The following is a 20,329-nucleotide window of genomic DNA, read 5'->3' as shown; positions in this document are numbered from 1 at the left end:
AATATGTTCCCCATCTAACCTGACAGAGCATGAGAGGATCTGCAGAGAAGAATGGGAGAAATACCCCAAATACAGGTGTGCCAAGCTTGTAGCTTCATACCCAAGAAGACTTGAGGTCTTCTCAACAAAGTAAAGGGTGTGAATACTAATGTACATGCAATATTTCAGTTTTTTAATTTTTTAATACATTTGCAAAAATGGCAAAAAAAATGTTTTTGCTTTGTCATTATGGGGTATTGTGTGTAGATTGATGAGAAAAAAGGAATTTAATCAATTTTGGAATAAGGCTGTATCATAACAAAATGTGGAAAAAGTGAAGGGTTATATTAATACTTTCCGGGTGCACTGTATGTAACAAATAAGAATATAATGTTTGGAGGAAAATTCCATAAAACAGGGACTGATCAACGGTTTGCATTAGGCTCAAACAGACAAAGTTTGACCTTTAGGATGAATGGATCACTTCCAAACTAACCAGTTGACACACCTAATCTGACAACCACTGTCTACTCTTTTTCCCTAGCATAGTGAAATAACATCAGAACAATCACATATTGGCACTGAAACAAGTATGTATTCCCCAAAAATTATTAGAACTTAATATTTCATTTCCCCATAAGCCACCCATCAACATATTTACTTGTGATCGGCATGGGACTATAAACATTTTTTCCAGCAGGCATTTTGACGTGTTGTAACAGGACAACACAGGCATGACCAGTAACAGTAATGATAGGCTCTGTGACATTTAGTTGTCTCAGTAAGCCATCCAGCAGCTGTGGTAGATAGATAGATATTAGATACAATGGTTAGAGTCTAAATGATGTACAATAGCTACATAGGCTAATTAAAATACAATAGAAAGAATTGCTAGAGTAGTATAACATTATATACTGAGGTTATCATAATATGAATCTGAAATACAAATATTATACTGATCGTTTTTAGAGTTAGAGAGCTTAAAGATAAACATTTAAAATTTAACTACACGACACATCACTACACGACACATCACCTTCCGGCTCTAGAAAAGCGCTGTAGTACTATGCCCCGCCCTCTTACTTAGAAAGTGACGTTTCAACCAATCATATTCCTTCGCGCGGAATTTCAAACATTTTCAAATCACTGTCCCGTTACAGAGGTGGGATTGTTGCGCCAAATTCGTAAACAAAATAGTCCCCTTTATGAAACTAAGTAAATTCAATTTAATTCAGGCAACCAAACCCATCTTTTAAAATGTAATAATAGAACGGTCTAAATATATCGTGCTACCAAAACATGAGTGATTGTTATGTAAATAGTTTTCGATTACAGTGTATGATTCCGCGGAGTGATATTACAGCCTCACTCTGGAAGAAGAGAGACGGTAAAGGAAGGCTGCTCAATAAGGTAGCTTAACGTTACGGTAGCCGCTGGTCGTCGAACTTAGTTCCTCGGCATTAGGTATAGTATGGTAGGATATTAACGTTTTAGTAAAAAAAAGACCCATCTTTGCTACACCCCGGTTGAAGTATATGGATTGCCAGACGTCGATGTGTCTTTAAACGGAGCTCCAGGTGAGACTGCAAAGCTTACAATTTATATGTTTTAGCTTATCACGCAATCTTAGCGACACTAATTGTACATGTTGCGTTGTATGTTGTTTGTGGAGTAAATTGTCGCTAATGTTTGTTCATGTTCACCTTGAAATATCTTTGACAAGATAAACGTTAACTATCGAAGCGATATTGCACGTGGGATGACGCAGAATTGTCAGCGTTTAAACTGGCGACACCAAAACGGCTGGACAGTGTTCATAGCAACCAAAGTCGAGTTCAGTTAACTAAAGTTGAAACGTACTACTTTCATATCACTGGTAACTGATCAAGACAAATATTCATGTTTTGTCGCATGCATTTTTCCGTCGAGTGTTTCATGTTTTTTGGGAGGTTTCTTTTAACGTTAGTGTAAAAAATCACGTCCACTTGTTTAGCTAAGTGCAGTTTAACACTTTTTGTTTGCTAATGTTCCAGGTAAAGTTACGAGAATGCCATTACATGGAAAGATAGTCGTGGTTAAGAGGAGTGGAGTGGATGGGACTGAATTCCCACTTACTGCAACATGCTTATTTGGAAGGTGAGATCAATAAAATAAAACTTTGCTATGCCATGTCATATTTTCAGATGCAATCCCTTGTTCCCTGTAAATTCAATGTTACAATAACGCAAACAATGTCATGTTAACCCACACGTATCTTGTACTAATGTGTGGCCTCATGTTGGGGTTGACAGGCTTTGGTTTGAAGGCGGGACATGTGCTGCTGACGTCAAAAATTTTAAATGCATGCCTGCAGCTGTTCTTGCCAGTTCACAAGTTCCCTGTACTTTCTGACACTGAAACATTTTGTCAACTAATCATGAACAAACAGCACTTACACATAAACCATGTAACATTTACACTTAGCATGTTGTTAAATTGCTACATTGTTAACATTTGTGATTCTTCTTGATGTTACAGGAAGCCTACCTGCGATATTCGTATTCAGCTTCCTCAAGTCTCCAAGGAGCATTGCAGAATTGATTTCAATGAAAATAAAGAGGTAAAACAACGCATACTGGACATGCATATATTGATTTGTCATTGTTACATACTTACAGGAAAGCTAGAATAATCAGGAACTGCTCTTGAATAATCACATTAAATTCTTTTTATTTTGATCATTACCATGGCAATTTTGTAGCTATTGAAAAATCTGTAAATAAATAGAAACCTAGGTTACACTAGTATACTGCTCTAATCTTATTAAGGGACTGTTTAAGATAATTTTTGTTTTGTGTCTCCTAGGTTATATTGACAAATCTGAGCTCAGTGAATCCAACCCGTGTCAATGGAGAGGCTTTGCAGCAGTCTGAGCGTTTGAAGCATGGAGATGTGATAACCATTATTGACCGTTCTTTCAGGTGCGTCTTGCAAATATTTTGGACTGGGTGTTCTCTGGTAATAAAGGGACTCTTAACCTTGCTGATTATTATTGATTGACTTTTGTCTTTTCCACAAAAAAAGTAGTAGTACATGTATTTACCTATATGACCCTCAAGTGCATGGATTTTGGAACTTTTATTAGTGATGTTAAAATCTAATTTATATCTGGATAACTTCCGTGGTAAAGTTAAGGCTGTAGGCTGTCAGTGTTTGCACTTGCTAGAAGGGACAGCCTATGGAACAGAAATGACTTCCTCTTATTTCATCATTCATTCATGTCAAGCAAGACTACAGCAATTTGCTATCACCTGACCCCACATCATTTCCACATATGTAAGGTGTGTCACTGAAATATTATGTTCAACCATTGAAAATGTTTGTTTTCAACCTTAATGTGAAGAAAAAATAAGTTTTACAGTTATTTCTAATGGCTTCGTGTGCCATGTTTTTTTTTTTTTTTTTGATGGTTAAACCTCTCCACATACACGCCTATGCTGCTATGTGCTTATGAGAGGGGACATTTAAGTACCAACGATGTGTTAGTGGTGTAGGATTCAGTGCCATCTAGTGGTTAGGTTGCAGATTGCAGTAAGTGCGTGATCCCAGAAGTAAATGGGATCTTTTTGTTCATTGTCATTTCAGGTTCGAGTATCCTCCAGCACCCACACCAAAGAAGAGGTCTTCTGTTGGAGGCAAAAGTGAAACCCTCAAAGTAATTTACTTATTAGTCTTCGATCACTGCAGCATAGAAGTCAATCCAGCACCCTGGATTTGGCTACACTCCTAATAAATTGTATTGTTTGTGTTAATCAAAGTGTATTATGTTTAGGTCCTGCAAGATCAGCATGTAGGGGACACAGTTGCTGTTGGAACCGGAGAAAAGAGGATTTCAGAAGTGTCCACAGGTGAGATTGTATGATTGAGTTTATTCTGAAATTGCAGTTTAAGTGCTTCTTATTTGAACATGACAGCTGCTGATTGGTTGAATCACCCAGAAACATTGAAAATACACACAGGGGATCCATATCAGTAAAACTGAAGGTAGTACTGCACAAATAAGATAGTTAATAGTATTATATACTATATGGTACTTCAGTGCAACACCCATTTATTCAAATGTATTTAAAAATGTAGACTGAAATCATTGCTTTAATTTTCACAGGATAAAACAAAAATGGTAAATTCTTACCACAGATTGTATTTTGTCACTTTCATTCAATTTAAGATATTCTCTGAACTATATTATATAGTAATTAGTTATTTAGTATACACTTTAGTAGTTTTATTCTCTGAACTACAGTCACCTGCAACTTCATTAGGAACACGTGCAATATAATTAAATCCAACACAACAGCTCTGCTATAAATTCTGCCTTTTTAAAAAAAAGTTTATACTTTTTCCGTTTTTGTTGACATTGTCAAAAAAGTGATAATTCTACTTTGTTTATTACTGAGGTTGTACTTGGTGGTGGTGTACTTGGGTGCATTACATGGAATGGTTTTCTTAATATTTTGCTCTCCTCATGTATGTTAATGGAGTGGACAAAATATTAGGAACACCTTTCAATATAATGCACCCTAATACACCACAATCACTCAATAATGAACATAAAGCAGAATTTTCACCTTCTTGTCAAAAAATGTAGTATAAGCTTCATAAATGTAGAATTCTGCTGTATTGGATTAAATTAGATTGCACAGGTTAGGCCATTGAGTCTATCTTATATAGTTAACTTATTCTCTGAACTATATTTTATAGTAATTACAAGTTATATAGTATTATACAGTTAAGTAGTGATATTCAGCTTCAGTAGCATCACGTTTTTGTTGAATCTGCCTCACTCTTTCTCTTCAGGTCTGTTGAATGAGAAACATCTTAGTGACTTAAAATTGACGTTTTGTAACATCAGTTGATTGATAAACACGCAGCATTATACACATTGCGCCGCTAATATCACCTGTTTAGTTGGAGCCGTTCATATACTCTGAGCTGGTTAGCCTGAAACTTGTTACTATAGTCAGTTACCTGTCTGAGGATTAAAGTTGTTAATGGTGACATCACATGGCGCTGTTTTCATTAGTTTCTCAGGCTCCGCTGCTTTTTTCTGAGCAGGTTCTGCCTCAGATGATGTAGATTTTACGTTTTAACTTCCTTAAACTTAATATCACTGTTAGCTTCTCTGTGTAATGCTAGCAGGAGGTGCAGAGAGAGCTACAGGTGTGTTCAGGGTCGAAGTCAGACAGTCGGACACAGTGGTTCCGGCCAGTCGTCCTGCAGTAAGCCCCGCTGCAGACGTTGGTTGAACATTAATATACATCGCTATATATATATCAGGGCTCTAAACTAACTTTTTTCACTGGTTGCACTGGTGTGCCTAACATTTTTTCTTAAGTGCACCTACATTTTTCGACCATATCGCATTCAACACCGCAGTTTTACAGGTTCACGTTTTTAAAATAGCTGTCCATGTAGGCATATTGACTTGTAAATGATTAACTGACAATCTGGTCAACATAAAGTTCTTTATTTGAACAATTCCACAACAAAGGTAACTTCACTGAAAAGTGTTGGTGCTTAAAGTGCTTCACTGAGCTGAAATTTCAACTTAAAACATCTCAAGATAAATTAAATAGTAATTATTTTGAGATAGTTTCTCATTATTATGAGATACTAAGTCATTATTTTGAGATAGTTTCTCATTATAAAGACTTACAGGATTTTTTTTTTTTCATCACGGTTGCGGAAATGGGCTTCCAAACGGAGTCGATTGTATGTGGCTCATTATCTGATGCCGTCTCCTGACTAGGGGCATGACATAACCTGGGAGGTTGATGGCACCGTGTCAGAGCATTCGTTATTTTCGGACGGATCAGGCCTTAACTTAACATTCTTCACGAAAAAGTTGTCAATCGTTCTTTTCATCCTGTCATTCGCGGCTACATGCACTCTACATCCACTCTCTCTGTCTGACTGCAGCACACGCATTACATATCTGGACCACGGCCAATCAGGGGGGTCCCGCCCTTCACTATCTCTGATTGGTTTAGACCACGATATGGGCCTAATGTGTGTCTGCTGTTCAAGGTTGCACCACAGGGAGACTTTCAGAGTTGCAGAGATTTTTTTGTCTTCGAACAGCTGGTCGCACCATATATATATATATATATATATATATATATATATATATATATATATATATATATATATATATATATATATATATATATATATATATATATATATATATATATATATATATATATATATATATATATATATATATATAGTTGCATTTGTACGTAGCTTGGTCTGTAATGCAACTGACAAGTAAAACAATGTTTGCTTGTAGGTCCATTAATACTCTCCAACCAGATTTTCTCTGTTGAAATGGGATTGTGTGCTAGTGTTTTTGTTTTGTTTTTTACAACACTTGTTTTTTTGGTTACATTGTAGTATATTAAAGTGATGGATGGTAGTGCTTGTCCTTTATCTAAACTTCTTTTTGCATACACTTTTAGACCCTCATCTGAAAGATGGAACCAACCATGACAACATACAGCGAGCCTTGGAGAAAACTGTGGCGGTGGAGTCCAAGGAAGATGATAGCCTGCTGCAAAGCAAGACCAATTCCCCCTTCAATGATCTGTATCAAATGATAAAAAAATCTCTGGATGTCAAGACCCCTCGGAAATCCTCCAGCAGCAAGTTTCAGACACCGTCCTCGAAGTTTTGCACTCCAAAACATGGGACAGTTGGAGAAATCAATGAAACACCTGCCATGTCCACAGAAGACACTCCCAAGAAGGATGAAGCTAATGTCTCTCTTGTAGCTGGAGAAATGAATGGGGAGGCTCAAAGTATAAGCAATGGGACCCCGAAGTCTGTTAAGAAGCAGAGGAGGTCCTCTCAGGTTCCTGCTACTGAGATGGTGAGACCTGTTGTTGAAGAAGCAGACAATGCCAAGTTGGAAGCAATAACTCCCCAGAAGTTTACTGTCAGCGAGGTTATTGAGCAAATTTCTGCTGAAACACCCAAGTCACCTATGAGAAGGAGGAGCAAGGAGGCCACACCAGCTAAGGAACAAGAGCAAGCAACGCCTGCTCAAAAAACAGAGCATCTTAGAAGAACATCACCAAGGAACTCTGGGAAAGTAGAAAAAGGTAATGAATATCGTACATTTTTTATTTAAGAGCGTTGCCTGGTTTACAGTAATTATTCAAGTGTAATTGTTCAAGATATGTTTCATAGATTGTTACTTACGTACAATTATGTGTTTTGATTCACTTCGTAGTGGAAGAGCTGTCCAAAAAACGCAAAAGTGGAGAACTTGCAGCTGACTTGCCCAAACAAAAAATGAAGAAGAAACGCGTTTCCTTTGGAGGTTACCTGAGTCCTGAGTTATTTGACAAAAAACTGCCTCCTGACTCTCCATTAAGGAAGGGGGCCGCTCCACGACGAAGCTTGTGTCTCATCAAACCCAAAATATCACTCCTTAGACGAGCATCAGTTATTGGCTTGGTAAGACCAAAAAAAGAACGATGATGACTGGAGAAGTTTGATCTAACATTTTAATTGTGATTCATCATATAATATGATTTAAAATGGATCTTATTTTTCATAGGACTTTGAAGAGCATCCACCTGGAAAGAAATCACCAAAATCTAGGTCCCCTTCTGCCAAGGCTGCATCACCAGGAAAGAAGTCACCAAAATCAAAGGCCTCCTCTCCCAAGGCTCAGTCACCTGGAAAGAAATCTCCAAATTCCAAGAGTTCATCTGCTACGGGAAGATCTCCCTCCAAAAACAAATTGGAGACCCCCACTGCTAAGAGAAGGTCAAGCCTTACCCCTCAGGAAAATACTGCCACTGTTGTAACACCAACAAAAACCCCTTTGAGCTCACAAGTCAACACCCCCAGTGTGCAAGGGCGATTCTCTGTATCACGCATCAACACCCCATCACCAGTTGTGGAAGATGCTGGTATGGACCCAGTGTCTACACTCACTGTAACCCCTAAAATACCCCTGAGGAGGAAGAGCATGAAGAGCACCTCACGCAAGACTCCAAGTCTGGCAAAGAGTGCTGTAAAAGTAATGCACAGAAGAAGTGGTATTTCACGAGCATCTATGAAAGGTATGTTGCACCCAGAAATGTATCACTTGTACAGGCAGGCAAAGATACTTTAATCAATCTAGGTTTTGTTCTTAGCCCTGTTACTGATAGTATTCTTTGTCCATTTCAATGCAGGCCAGTATGAAGTAGGATTAGACCTAAGTGTTATAGGTGACAAAAGCCATTTGATAATATTAACCATTCAGTTTAGTTAATTTTGTGTTTTGTTTTTCTCCTTCCAGCCTTAAATTCCTGGGCAGACATTGTCAAGTTTGGGCAAACCAAGGTCCAAGTGGCCCCTCCAGCTAAAAAAACAGTCAATAAAAAGCCTGTGAAGAAGACTGTACCCAAACCACAGGTAAAGTAAGATACTGTAACAAGTACTAGGTACACAGCCTTTACTCTTACAGAAAGTCTACTAACTATTAAACTAGTACTTGTATATCTTGTTGTGATGCAAGTATCATTAAAAATGACCATGTTTGTCTTTTCTCAATCCGTCAGACCCCTGCAAGAAAACTGATCAGTAATGCCAGCACTGGACATGCAAATTCACCTGTTACCATTGTGGTGGGCAGAGCTCACAAACAAAAGGTTGTACATCCAACTGGAAATGCACCAAGAGTGGTCACCAATACTGCACTCTTTCAAAAGAACATGAAAATGGACGAGGACTTGACGGGTAAATATTTTTTCCCATTCCAACAAATTAAAATTCTTTCTTGTATTGCATCTTGGACTTTGCTCAGTATTGTACCTGCTTATGTTGTGTATGTGTTGTGGTTTCAGGAGTTTCTGAAATGTTTAAAACACCTGCAAATGAAAGGAAGAGAAGATCAGAAATCAATGAGGACAGTGCCCCCAAGACACCAGTGGAAAATCTTTCTACATCTGTAGTAGAGCCATCAGTGTTGAACACACCAGAGGAGCTAGGTAAAGTGTGTTTGTGTTTGTGTGTGCGCGTGTGTGTGTGAGCACGACATATGTAGTCAACATGAGGACTAATATAAACGTGGTTTGTTAAATCAAGTCATCAAATTGGCATAAACTAATGAAAATTGACTTATTTACAGGTGAAATGATAGTGTCTCCGCTGAATGTTGCATCTATAGTGAAAGAAAGAAGATACAACAGTGAGGCTGTCCAACGCCTCCTTAATGGAGATGAAGAATCTAACTCTGTCAGTGACACCTCTACATTGGAGATTCACACTGATGAGTCAGGTGAACAGCAGTGCATGGATTTGAAGACGACCTCTGTAACAACTCCCAAACAAAAGCCAGAACTATCAGAGTGTCTCACTGGAGTGAAGAGGATCATGAAGACCCCAAGACCGAAGTCTGAACCTCTAGAAGACATCAGAGGGAAACTTCTTAAGACACCTAAGCAAAAGCCTGAACAACAGGAGTGTCTCACTGGAGTGAAGAGGATCATGAAGACCCCAAGACAGAAGTCTGAACCTCTAGAAGACATCAGAGGAAATCTTCTGAAAACTCCCAAACAGAAACCTGAGCAACAAGAATGTCTCTCTGGAGTGAAGAGGATCATGAAGACCCCAGAACCGGAGGCTGAACCTCTTGAACATGTACATGAAGAGCTTCTGAAAACTGCACAAGTTGCTGATGTGACTTGTGATGCTGTTAAGGAACTGGAGATCCCAGCACATGTGGAAGAATCTGAAAACCTCCCTGAAAAGACCGACATGGAAACTCCAAACCTTAAGAGCTCCCCAGTGGCAACTGAGGTAATCTAGAAGCATCAACCTTTTCATTGTTTTATTGTAAGGACAATAGTTGTAATCATGCTGTTGATGGCTGCGTTGTGGGTTCTGTTTTTTAATTAATTGCCCATTTGAGAGAAAAGAGAAGCTCGCAATTGTCAGTGTGATCTGCTTGAGAGAAATAAAAAAACTGATTGAGCTATATGAGATGGTAAACCAAGCAATGAACTAAAAGACTGCAAAATTGTTGGGATTGTAAATATTAAGAACATTGCTTAATAGAGTTTAAATTTGAGTGTTGGGCACTCGCACTGTAAAGCAAGCTGTATTTTTCTCAACTTTTATCATTTCATTAACACAACACATTTAGACTTATTGCGAAAATATTTTTAACAGACCAAAACCAAAAGAATGATCTTACAATTGCCCTTGTATATTTCCTATGTACACACAGGCTGACTTGTTAAAATAACTAACCTTGACCATTTTAAGACACATCTCTACTAATGTGTCAGCATGGGTTTCTTGTTTTGTTTCAAAGTTAGTGTTATTTCTCATTGATTTGTTTTTTTAACAGGTTGAAGATCAAACTCGTCCGGATTGTGGGTCAGACATTGCAAAAGGTTAGTTGGGTTACATGACATTACTTGGAGTGGATTTCTAAGCTATATTAGAATATTAAACTATTTTTGTTGTCTTCTCACTTTCTTACATAGAACTAGATTTTGCCCATGAAGAGCAACAAGACGTTGTACCTTGTGCTCAGAGTGAAGAGGGACCATCAGATGTGATCCAAGATGTTCCCCAAGTTGACGTGGCAAACGGTAAGTTTTGTAAGTCTTTTTTTTTAAATATTTAAATTTTTTTTTTTTTTTACCTTTTTGTATTAATTTATTTAAAATGCTTAAAATGAGAATATGCCATACATAACCTGAAAATATGGAATTTAAGAGATTTGTTTCCAAAAATAAGATTTTGATATTGATTTATCAGTCTGACAGAACCATAGTACATAATGCCTAAATTCAAAAACACATACTGACTCAATAATTTAATAATAGTTTGCACTGGCTTCAGTCCATATTTATATGGTCTTTGTCTGTGGAATTGACAATGACCAGTCTTGCAGAAATATATTTGCAAATGTATCTGAAACTTGATAATGCAAGTATTTTCAACAGCCGAAAAAGAAAGAAAAGCTGACTTGTTTTCTTTGTTTTCCATCTGATTTTAAGGTGATGAAAATGAAGTTGTCTGTGCCCAGCTGGAGGTGCCCAGTGCACTTGACGCAAATGAACCATCAGATATCAAGGAAACTATCTCACAGGCAGCTGTAGACAAAATTTTGCCAGAAGAACAACTTCAAGCTGAGACAGCTACTTCCGAAGTTACCGAAATGCACGCAACTGCCACTGATGATGAGAAGAAACCTGTCCAAGGCAGAAGGGCAACAACAGTGGAATCGAAAGCAGCTGAGGATAAACAGGAGGCCACAGAAAATTCTGAAGATCCTATTGTCCCTACTCCAGCCAGAGGAAGAAGAGGGAAGAAAACTGAAGAAACTGCACCATCTGCAGTTAAACAAACTACAAGAAACAGAAATGCAAAGTCCACTGAAAGCAAGGATGCTGAGCTCACTCAGGAGGAAAGTGCCCCTCTGCCCTCCAAAGTCGCTACTAAGCCTAAAAGAGGAAGAAATGCCAAAAAAAACCCTGATCAAGCTGAAACAGTACAAGAGGTTGCCACTGAAATGGTGCCAGAACCTGAGAGTGAACAGATTACCCCAGTTGAGCACGCTGCATATGACAGTGGAGCACCACTTGAAAAACCTGCGGTGAAGCCCAAGAGAGGAAGAAAAACTAAACAAGAATCTGAACAATCTCAATCAGTGCCTGAGCAGCAAGATGTGCCTTCTACTCATAGTGAACAAGTTGACAAAGCAAAAGGTATGTCATCTTTCACATTTGTGTTACTGTGGGTGCTTGGCCTCTTTTATAAAAGTGAGGGAATATGTGTTTTTCCTGGTTAATTAAAGCATACCATAACTAACTAAATCAGATAAATTGAAGGCTGAGCCACTGTAAATGTAAAAATAACGTTTCCCATTTTTTTCCCTCCTATTTTAGAAGCAGATGTAAAGGAAGTCAGTAGTGAGCAGTTGGCGGTGGTGCCCGTTGAAGGTGATGAAAGTAAATCATCAGATGCCGTGGAAACTGTAACAGAAATGGTCCAGAAGAAACCTGTTCGAGGAAGAAAGGCAAAATTGGTGGAACCTAAAGCAGCTGAAGATAACCAGGAGGCAGCAGAACCATGTGAAGATCTTCCAGTCAGAGGAGGAAGAAGAGGAAAGAGAACTGCAGCTACTGCCCCACCTGCTGTTAGAAAAACTACGCGGGGCAGAAATGCCAAGTCTCAAGACATTTCTGATGACCAACCTGAAATTTTGCCAGAGAAAGCTGAAGAAACAAATCCATTGCCTGAGATTTCACCTGAAGCTACACCTGAAGAAACTCCAATAAATACCAGTCAAGAAGAAATCGAGTCTGCAGCCCCTGAAATGGAAGTTGTGTCGAAGCCGAGCAGGGGGAGAAAAGCTAAACACACACCTGTTGAACCACCTCAATCCGAGCCAGAAAAGAGTGAAATTGTGAGTGACAAGCATCTTCTGGCAGCTGATGAGCCTCAAAAGTCCGCTCCCACACAAAGAAGAGGGAGAAAGAGGAACCCTGATACCGTTGACCAAAACGAGGTGACCGAAGACACAGTTGTCGCTGTAGAGACCAAGAAGCCGTCCAAGCCTCCAGTCAGGGCTAAGAGAGGAAGAAACGCCAAACAGGAAGAAGAAACGGTAGAGAATGATAGCAAGACTACCTCAGTAGAGACTACTAAATCCCAGGAGCCAGGTAAAAAGTCAAGGAGAACCAGAAAGGCTGAGCAAGACCATGTAAAACCAGAAGAAGAAGAGGTCCAAACGGTTGAAACTCTTGTCCCAGAGGAGGCTGAAGTGCCACTTGCTGCCAAACCAGTGAAGATGAATGAACAAGCGACTGTGCCTGCAAAGCCCGTGCGAGGGGGGCGAAGAGCAAAACAAGACACTGAGAGTGTAACCCCAGTCAAATCCACTGAGACCCAAGAGGTACTTGTTGTCAGCACCACAGAAAAACCCAAACGGGGTAGGAGAGGAAAACAAGTTGCTGAAGAGGTTAATATCACCGCAGAAGTACCAGAGGGAAAACCTGACCATGAGCCGGAGACCGAGGAGAATCAGGAAAACGTTGCCGCTGTTAAAACCAGCAGAGCAAGGGGGGCGAAAACTGCAAAGAGTGAGATTTCACTAGCCGTTCCAGCCAAGCGAGCACGCCGAGGTGCAGCCCCTTCTCATGAGGAGACCAGTACAGAAGCTGCAGCTACAGCTTCAGAGTCTGCTCCGATTTCAGTAGAACCGGTCAAAAGGGGAAGACGGGCAGCAGCAAAACCCACATCAGATGAAGCTACTGTGAGGAGTGACCAGGTAAAACTCACTGAAGATTTAAGCAGTGCTGCTGTGGAAGACAAAAAAACGTCCAAAAAATCTGTCAAGTGGAAGGGAGATTTGAATGTCCACGAGATAACTCCTTTGAAGGCAGTTTGCGGCAAGAAATCAAAAAGTGGTGGCCAAGATGACACTGAGAGCAACAATGCAGCACAGAGTGCCAATGAAACTGAAGAGAAGGATCTCTCAGTAAAAGTTGTTGAATCTCAGCCTGCCAAGAGAGCCAGGCGAGTTGCAAAGGTCACTGATGTAACCACTGAGTCCACCAGCAAGGTCAATCCTAAGAAAGATGACATCAAGCAAGTTGTTGAAGTTGAGACACCGCCGAAAACCAGAAGAGGAAGATCAGCAAAGAAATGAGAGCTTTTGTGTATATGTTTTTAACTATAATGACTTTCATTTAAAAAAAAACAAAAAAAAAAAAAAAACTTTTTGTACTTGTCAATTTTAGATTGTAATTCATTTTAGCAAGTAGTTTTATAGACTGAAAATTAAGCACTGCTTTTCTTTTTCCTTTTCAACACAGCAGGGAATCTTGTTTTAATCATTTATTTTTTTGAAAAGTTGTAAGTTTTTCATTAGATTTTGCTGATATTTTATGTTGAAAAAACTGGTTATTAAAATCTTTTGTACAATGGAAAAATGTGTCAGTTTTTTTCAGACTGTTATTCATTAAGTGTGAGTGTGTCCATATGTGGTGCTAAAATGCCAACATTTAGTCTACAGTCTTTATGCGACTCATTTTCATGTTCTTGTCAGTTAAAGGAAGTGCTGAGAGATTAGATAATCAGAGATGGAGGATAATAACACTCTTATTCCCTTCACATAAAATGCGTCATCTTTCTAGATGTGGTCAGTAAAATTGATTGAGGTAAAGGGAAACGACTTTGATTTTAACAAACTGACTCACGAGGTAATGCTGCTATCAATTCAACTTATCAGAGATAGGCATACATTATTAAAATCTTATGTCAAAGTTGATTTATTGTCAATCGTCAGGTGTTGCAAGTTATTGTTTGCAATAGGACAGATCTCACTGCTTGGAAATTGCAAAACATTTTTGGATCTTTGGACCAACAGAACCCAGAAATATGAAACCCTAATGGTGGCAAATTGAACAATAAAAGCTGGTTGACGTAATCAAAGAAAAGGGTGAACAGTTTAGACTAATTTTCAACAATATAAACAGGTTAAATTCAGTCATGTGGCAGAGACATGATGAATGTGTAATTGAATATCTGAGTCATGTCACTGGTTATTGCACAATTTACAGTAAAGTAATTAAATTTAGATTAACCGGAACTTAGAGATAAAACAGGAGAACAACCCGGACAGATTTTCGAGGCGGACTGAAACACGCAGAACAGGCGCTGGAGGGAGATTTGAGCAACGCACAGGAGGACAGTGGGTCTCAAACTTGGCCGACGACTTCACTGGTTGACTTATTTGTTCCTTTATCCTTAGACATTTTTTTTTTGCTGTCATGGAGTCAGACAGCGACATCAAATCGACGCCGAAAGGTTTTCACTGCTGTCTGTGTAACGTCAACTTACCAAACCGTGAGTAACATTAGCTAACTCCGCCACATGCAGTCAAACTTCCCGTTGATTTCCAGCCCCTCCACTTTTTTAATTATCACCTAGTAACTTAATTTAAGCAAGTATATGGCCCAAAAGTCCAGTTAACTTTAAATTATGTTAAACTACGTGCTACGAGTCTTGTAAAATTGACACGACTTTGATGCTGTGGCTTCCATGTTTGCACTAAGTCTGCAACATAACGTCAGTGTCAAGCGTGGCTAGTGCAGTTTGTTAATTCATTAATCTGTACCAGCCAAACCTTCTAAATCTATAGGATAGGTGCATACAGCATTGTTAAATGTTGTATTATTGTCAATTCACTATTAAATATAGGTATGTTTCACCCCATATATATGAAGAATATTCTTTATCTGATATATAAAGTGTATATTTATTTATATATAAATTGCAAACAGATGGAAGCAAGTGGTCAATTCTCATTTATTTTTTATCTTTCTCTCAGACAGTTTTTTTGCCCTGATGTTTTTCAAAGTCAGTATTTCTTATATTTAAATCTCCTTTAGAGTCAAGCTTGGATCAGCATGTGAAAGGGCGGAAACACCTGACGTTATCCACTGTGAGAACCACAAGGAAGACCCAGGAGGAGCAAAGTGTGTTTGTCAGCGGCATTAAACCTGAAATCTCTAAGTATGACCTAGCTGAGTACTTCCAGAGGTTTGGGCCAGTCTCAGATGTTATCATGGATAAAGACAAGGTCAGGTAGCAGTACACCATGAGCTACAGCTTATTGTTAAGTGATGTATGTAGACATAGCTGTGTTTGACTGTCAGTGCTCTTGGTATGGTGACAAATTTTAAAGACAATTGATTCTCTGCTTAATTGGCGTGTGTCTCATTAACTTGTCCCTTGACTGTGACATGTCACTCTGCACCCACAGGGGGTGTATGCCATTGTGCAGTTCAATGATACTGACAGTATACAGAAAACGTTGTCCTGTATTGAGCATCAGATGAAAGGCCTGCAACTGCGTGTCAAACCCAGAGAGAAGAAGGAGTTCAAGTTGATTCCTAAGAAGAAGAACGACTCACAGAACCTCCAACAAGTTCTCGACCGTCTCAAACCTGGGCTGTGTCAGCTGTCGTGTGTAAGCATAGTGTTATCAGATTCATGGAAAATTGAGCCCTGCAAGTGAAGGTTTGGGTTTACAGGATAAAGATGGAAAATTCAGTTGGATGTAGGGAGCTTCACAACCTCTAGGAGCTGCTAGTGAAGCTTTTTTAGATTCTTAAATGTTAATTAAATCTACTACAGTATATCTTAAAATATACTTTCTATAAAGTGGTACAATGTAAAATAACATTGCTTCATTTTAAAGTGTACACTCTGACCACATTCAAACACGTCTGTCTGTTGTCCTCCAGGTGAACGAGCAGATGCAGTACGTTGTGGAGCGATGCGAGCTTGGAGAAAATGAAAAGAAGGCTCGAGGCTTGCTGGTTCAGCTTCTGCAAGAGGTGTTCATTGAGTTTTTTCCAGGTGAGCACTGTAGACGCACAATTTCTGAAATCCATAATGATGTTTGTCTAAAACGTTATCATAGATTGGCTCTCCCACTGTTGGTTGCAGACAGCCAGATCCTTCCATTTGGTTCATCTGTCAACACTTTTGGCATCCACTCCTGTGACTTAGACTTGTTTCTGGACTTGGAAAACACCAAGGTCTTCCAGGCCCATGCCAAGTCCTCCACAGAACAGGTTTGACATACAGCAGTTACTGTATATATATATACACAGTCCAGTTTTCACCTCACATTTGTTGCTTAAAATAAGATTTTGATTCCACAAAATTCAGAGTTAAAATATGAAATAATGGGTTTTTTTCAGGCAGGAGAGGGCATGTCAGACGATGGCCGCTCTGAGGACTCCATCCTGTCTGATATTGACCTGTCCTCAGCCTCTCCAGCTGAAGTTCTGGAGCTCGTGGCAGCCATCCTGCGGCGCTGCGTCCCCAGCGTGCACAAAGTCAACGTGGTCAGCACAGCTCGTTTGCCTGTAGTCAAGTTCCATCACCGGGAGCTCAACCTGCAGGGGGACATCACCATTAACAACAGGTCAGTGGTTGTTGTATAATATACTGTGTAGCATTGAAAGACTGTCTTGAGATGTGGTGAGAAATGGGGAATTACTGCCTGGTTTCTGTCTGTGTCCCTCACTAGGCTTGCAGTAAGGAACACCCGCTTCCTGCAGCTGTGTTCAGGGATGGAGGACAGACTGAGGCCTCTGGTGTACACACTCCGCTACTGGGCCAAACAGAAACAGCTGGCTGGTAAAATAAATGTTTTGCACCTATAGAGACTATAGAATCAATTCACTTCTTGTCTTTTTTGAAAGGGTAAAATGTGTGTTTCTTGGTTACCTGTGCATTTATTTCATTTCCTTTTTTGGTCAATAGATGTCAGTAGAACCTTACTTGTCTCTATGATCATTTTGGGGTCTGCGTAGACACAATGATTGGCAATGCTTGTAGTGCCTTGTAATGGAAGTTCAAAAACAAATCAAAACAGCACAAGTACAGTCCTTATGGGTTGTAATAGTACAGGCAATGTCTCATAATATAGAATTAAGTCTAAATAAAAGTGTTCTTCACTGAAGAGCAAATTAATTACCCTCACTCCTGGGCCACAGTTCCTTTTATTCCCTTTCATGAGGAGTAGCCTCTGCTGCCAGTGCAGCTCTTAAAAAAGCAATTATGCAGCGTGATTAGTAGAGAATGATAGGATCAGTGACATTTAAGGGTGTTGTTGTGATCCAGACTTAATAGATTGAAGTGACAGCATAGGTCAGTGTTTCCGGCTGCCAAAAACCAAGAATCATACAAAGACTGTTAAATTCTAATCCAGAGAGTGCACCTACATCTGAGCTTGTAACTGTGAATCTGTGATGCAGTTAATTAAATGCTTCATAAATGCCTTTATCTGTTGCCTCGTTCTGTATACAAACTTGCATGGCATTGCAGCAATTATGGTTTCACGCTGTCAAACACATGATCTCATTATTTTCTTTGTAATGTTTAGGTAATCCCAGTGGGGCCGGTCCCCTGCTCAACAACTACGCTCTGTCACTGCTCATCATGTTCTACCTGCAGAACTGTGAGCCTCCTGTCCTCCCCACAGTGGACCAGCTTAAAAACATGGCCTGTAAGTATCACATTGCTCTTACATCTAACGTGTCCTGCACCATGTCGCCCTACATCACTGTCCAATGTAGCCACCCTAGTGTTCAGAGTACTTGTATATTATGTATGTTTATTTATTTATGGGGACATTTGAAACAGTCTTTTATACAAGTGTGTTTCTGGATATGTTAAAATAACTTTGGTATAAATAAAATGATAATAAAAAAGCGTTAGCAGGTCCTCTTTTGCTGTTATTTCAATCAAACAAACTAAAAGTTGACCTCTGTTTTAATTCTTATTTATTCCCTTGAAGGCGAGGAGGAAGAGTGTGTGATTGAGGGCTGGAACTGCACCTTCCCCAGTCAGCCTATTGCTGTGCCCCGCAGCAAAAATACCCAGGACCTCTGTAAGTACACTAATTATATTGGGAGGGGAAAAAACAATTCAGTGATACGTCTTTATGTAACCTAGCCTCTTCATAAAATCAAACTGATGTTTCAAATGTGAGGCCAACATCACCACCACAAACCCTAAATATCTCTTTCACTGTATGTCTGTACATGTACGTTGTCTCTATCTAGGCACCCTGCTCGCTGGCTTCTTCTCCTTTTATGCAAAGTTTGATTTTGCAAGTAGTGTCATATCTCTCAGGGAGGGGCGTGCACTCCCAATCACAGACTTCCTCTGTCAGAATAAAGGGGAGGAGACCATGCAAGAGGAGCAACCCACCAAGCCTCATCAAACTGGTCCCAGACTGGGCCCCCTAAATCTCTTGGACCCCTTTGAGCTTTCCCACAACGTAGCCGGAAACTTGAATGAACGCTCTCAGCGCAGCTTCCAGAAGGAGTGCATAGAAGCCGAGAAGTATTGCCGCAGCCTCCAGTACCAGCGCAAATCCACAAAAGGGAAGTCATGGGGCTTGGTGCGCATATTCACGCCCCATGGGGAGGTCCCAAGTACCAAAACAGAGCAGCTGACCATCAGCATTCCCTTCAAATCAGCTTCGCTCCCACAAGTGTTGCGTAACCAGCTGCACATGGCGGGAGATGGTTTCCGGCTGCTGTGGTTTCAGAAGGTTTGCTCTGCGGTGGAAGGAGTATTCCAAAGTGTACTCAAGTGTCACCTTGATCCCTCTACAGATGCCGTCTTTGGCGAGCATTCAGCTGTCGATGCAACCGAGGAAATGGAAAGTACCTCAGCCTCCCTCAACACATCAATAAATGACAGCTGTGACAGTGTTGAATACCCCGATGAGACCAGCCCTCTGGGTACAGCTGTGGTTGGTGCCAAGAGGCCACTGTCTTCTGGCAGTGATGCCTCTGTGTCGCCTCATGGAAAAAAGCCAAGACTAGCAAAAAGGGGCAAGCCTGCGTTCCCTCCCTGGGTCTGCGAACAAAATCATGTTGTGTGGGCCGGCAGGAGAAAAGTGAGAAGGGAGCTGATCAAAGATGCCGATGCAAGGCCAGAGGGCAGCTGTATGGAGATGGAGTCCAAGGTCACAGCTCATATCATTGAAAAAGAGCCACCGCTTAAAGACCCACTGAAGTTCAAGGTTCAGCCCCAGATTGTGGGTGGGACAGAAAGCACAAAGGCAGTGCTCAAGTTGGAGCCATCCCGTGACCAGGCAGGAGTTTTTCAGGACTTCTTTCACTTCCTTGAAGCTTTCTTACCCAAGATGGTAGAGACATTACTAGAGAGAGAAGTGGGTAGCAGTTAAAAAGGGACGTATTTTATATATGTCTCCATTAAATTTAAGAGATTTGTTTTTGTTTGTTTGTTTGTTTTGAATCAGAGATGTAATGACTTCAACTTGAGTGAACCCTTGAGAGTGGGTCATAAAAGAGCATCATGCTTTATATTGACCAGCCATCCATTATAATAATATGTATTGGCAATGGGCTTTTTCAGAATGTCGAGTTTCTAATTGTTTTCATATATACTGTATATTTGTCCTTCAGTATAACGTTTCCTAATGAAGCCTTGTTTTATGTTTGAGAGGTGGCTTGGTTTTAGTAATTTGTTTAAAATAATGCTCTTAAAAGATGAAACTCTGAAGGGAAACTTCAGTGGCAGACATTTGGTGTGTTCAAAGCATCTGTTGCTGTTTTCAAAAGAATAAAAAATCTTTGTAGAGACACTGCTTCACATCCAGTACTATATGTGCATTTACTTTGCTCGCAAGCATCATCTTATCAAATAACCCTGTCATAAAGAATCAGTAATCATAGTTGCAGAAATGACGGGGAGGGATGTTGTTGAAACTGTCTCTCAACCTGTATTGTGGTCCGCC

The 20,329-nt window shown here is 39.9% G+C and overlaps 2 protein-coding genes across 2 annotated transcripts; both read left to right on the top strand.

Annotated features, from left to right (window-relative positions):
• Positions 1–1,523: 1,523 nt before the first annotated feature.
• On the top strand, positions 1,524–13,849 carry mki67 (marker of proliferation Ki-67). Its single transcript, XM_062443245.1, has 17 exons — positions 1,524–1,556; positions 2,013–2,115; positions 2,497–2,578; positions 2,824–2,939; positions 3,604–3,673; positions 3,791–3,866; positions 6,480–7,121; positions 7,253–7,479; positions 7,583–8,093; positions 8,315–8,430; positions 8,577–8,754; positions 8,862–9,005; positions 9,146–9,816; positions 10,370–10,415; positions 10,509–10,616; positions 11,028–11,738; positions 11,919–13,849. Exons 2-17 carry the CDS (start codon positions 2,027–2,029, stop codon positions 13,682–13,684), a joined length of 5,553 nt encoding a protein of 1,850 aa, XP_062299229.1. The 5' UTR covers positions 1,524–1,556; positions 2,013–2,026; the 3' UTR covers positions 13,685–13,849.
• An 868-nt stretch (positions 13,850–14,717) lies between these two features.
• tut1 (terminal uridylyl transferase 1, U6 snRNA-specific) lies at positions 14,718–20,106 on the top strand. The gene is made up of 10 exons (XM_062442698.1): positions 14,718–14,883; positions 15,429–15,619; positions 15,803–16,009; positions 16,287–16,401; positions 16,492–16,619; positions 16,749–16,975; positions 17,081–17,190; positions 17,939–18,061; positions 18,353–18,445; positions 18,621–20,106. Exons 1-10 carry the CDS (start codon positions 14,808–14,810, stop codon positions 19,754–19,756), a joined length of 2,406 nt encoding a protein of 801 aa, XP_062298682.1. The 5' UTR covers positions 14,718–14,807; the 3' UTR covers positions 19,757–20,106.
• The last annotated feature ends 223 nt before the right edge of the window (positions 20,107–20,329 follow it).

The sequence above is a fragment of the Scomber scombrus genome, chromosome 21, assembly GCF_963691925.1.
Source record: "Scomber scombrus chromosome 21, fScoSco1.1, whole genome shotgun sequence".
Taxonomy (NCBI): domain Eukaryota; kingdom Metazoa; phylum Chordata; class Actinopteri; order Scombriformes; family Scombridae; genus Scomber; species Scomber scombrus.
Note: the sequence above shows the minus strand (reverse complement) of the source record. Positions and strands in the feature narration are given on the sequence as shown.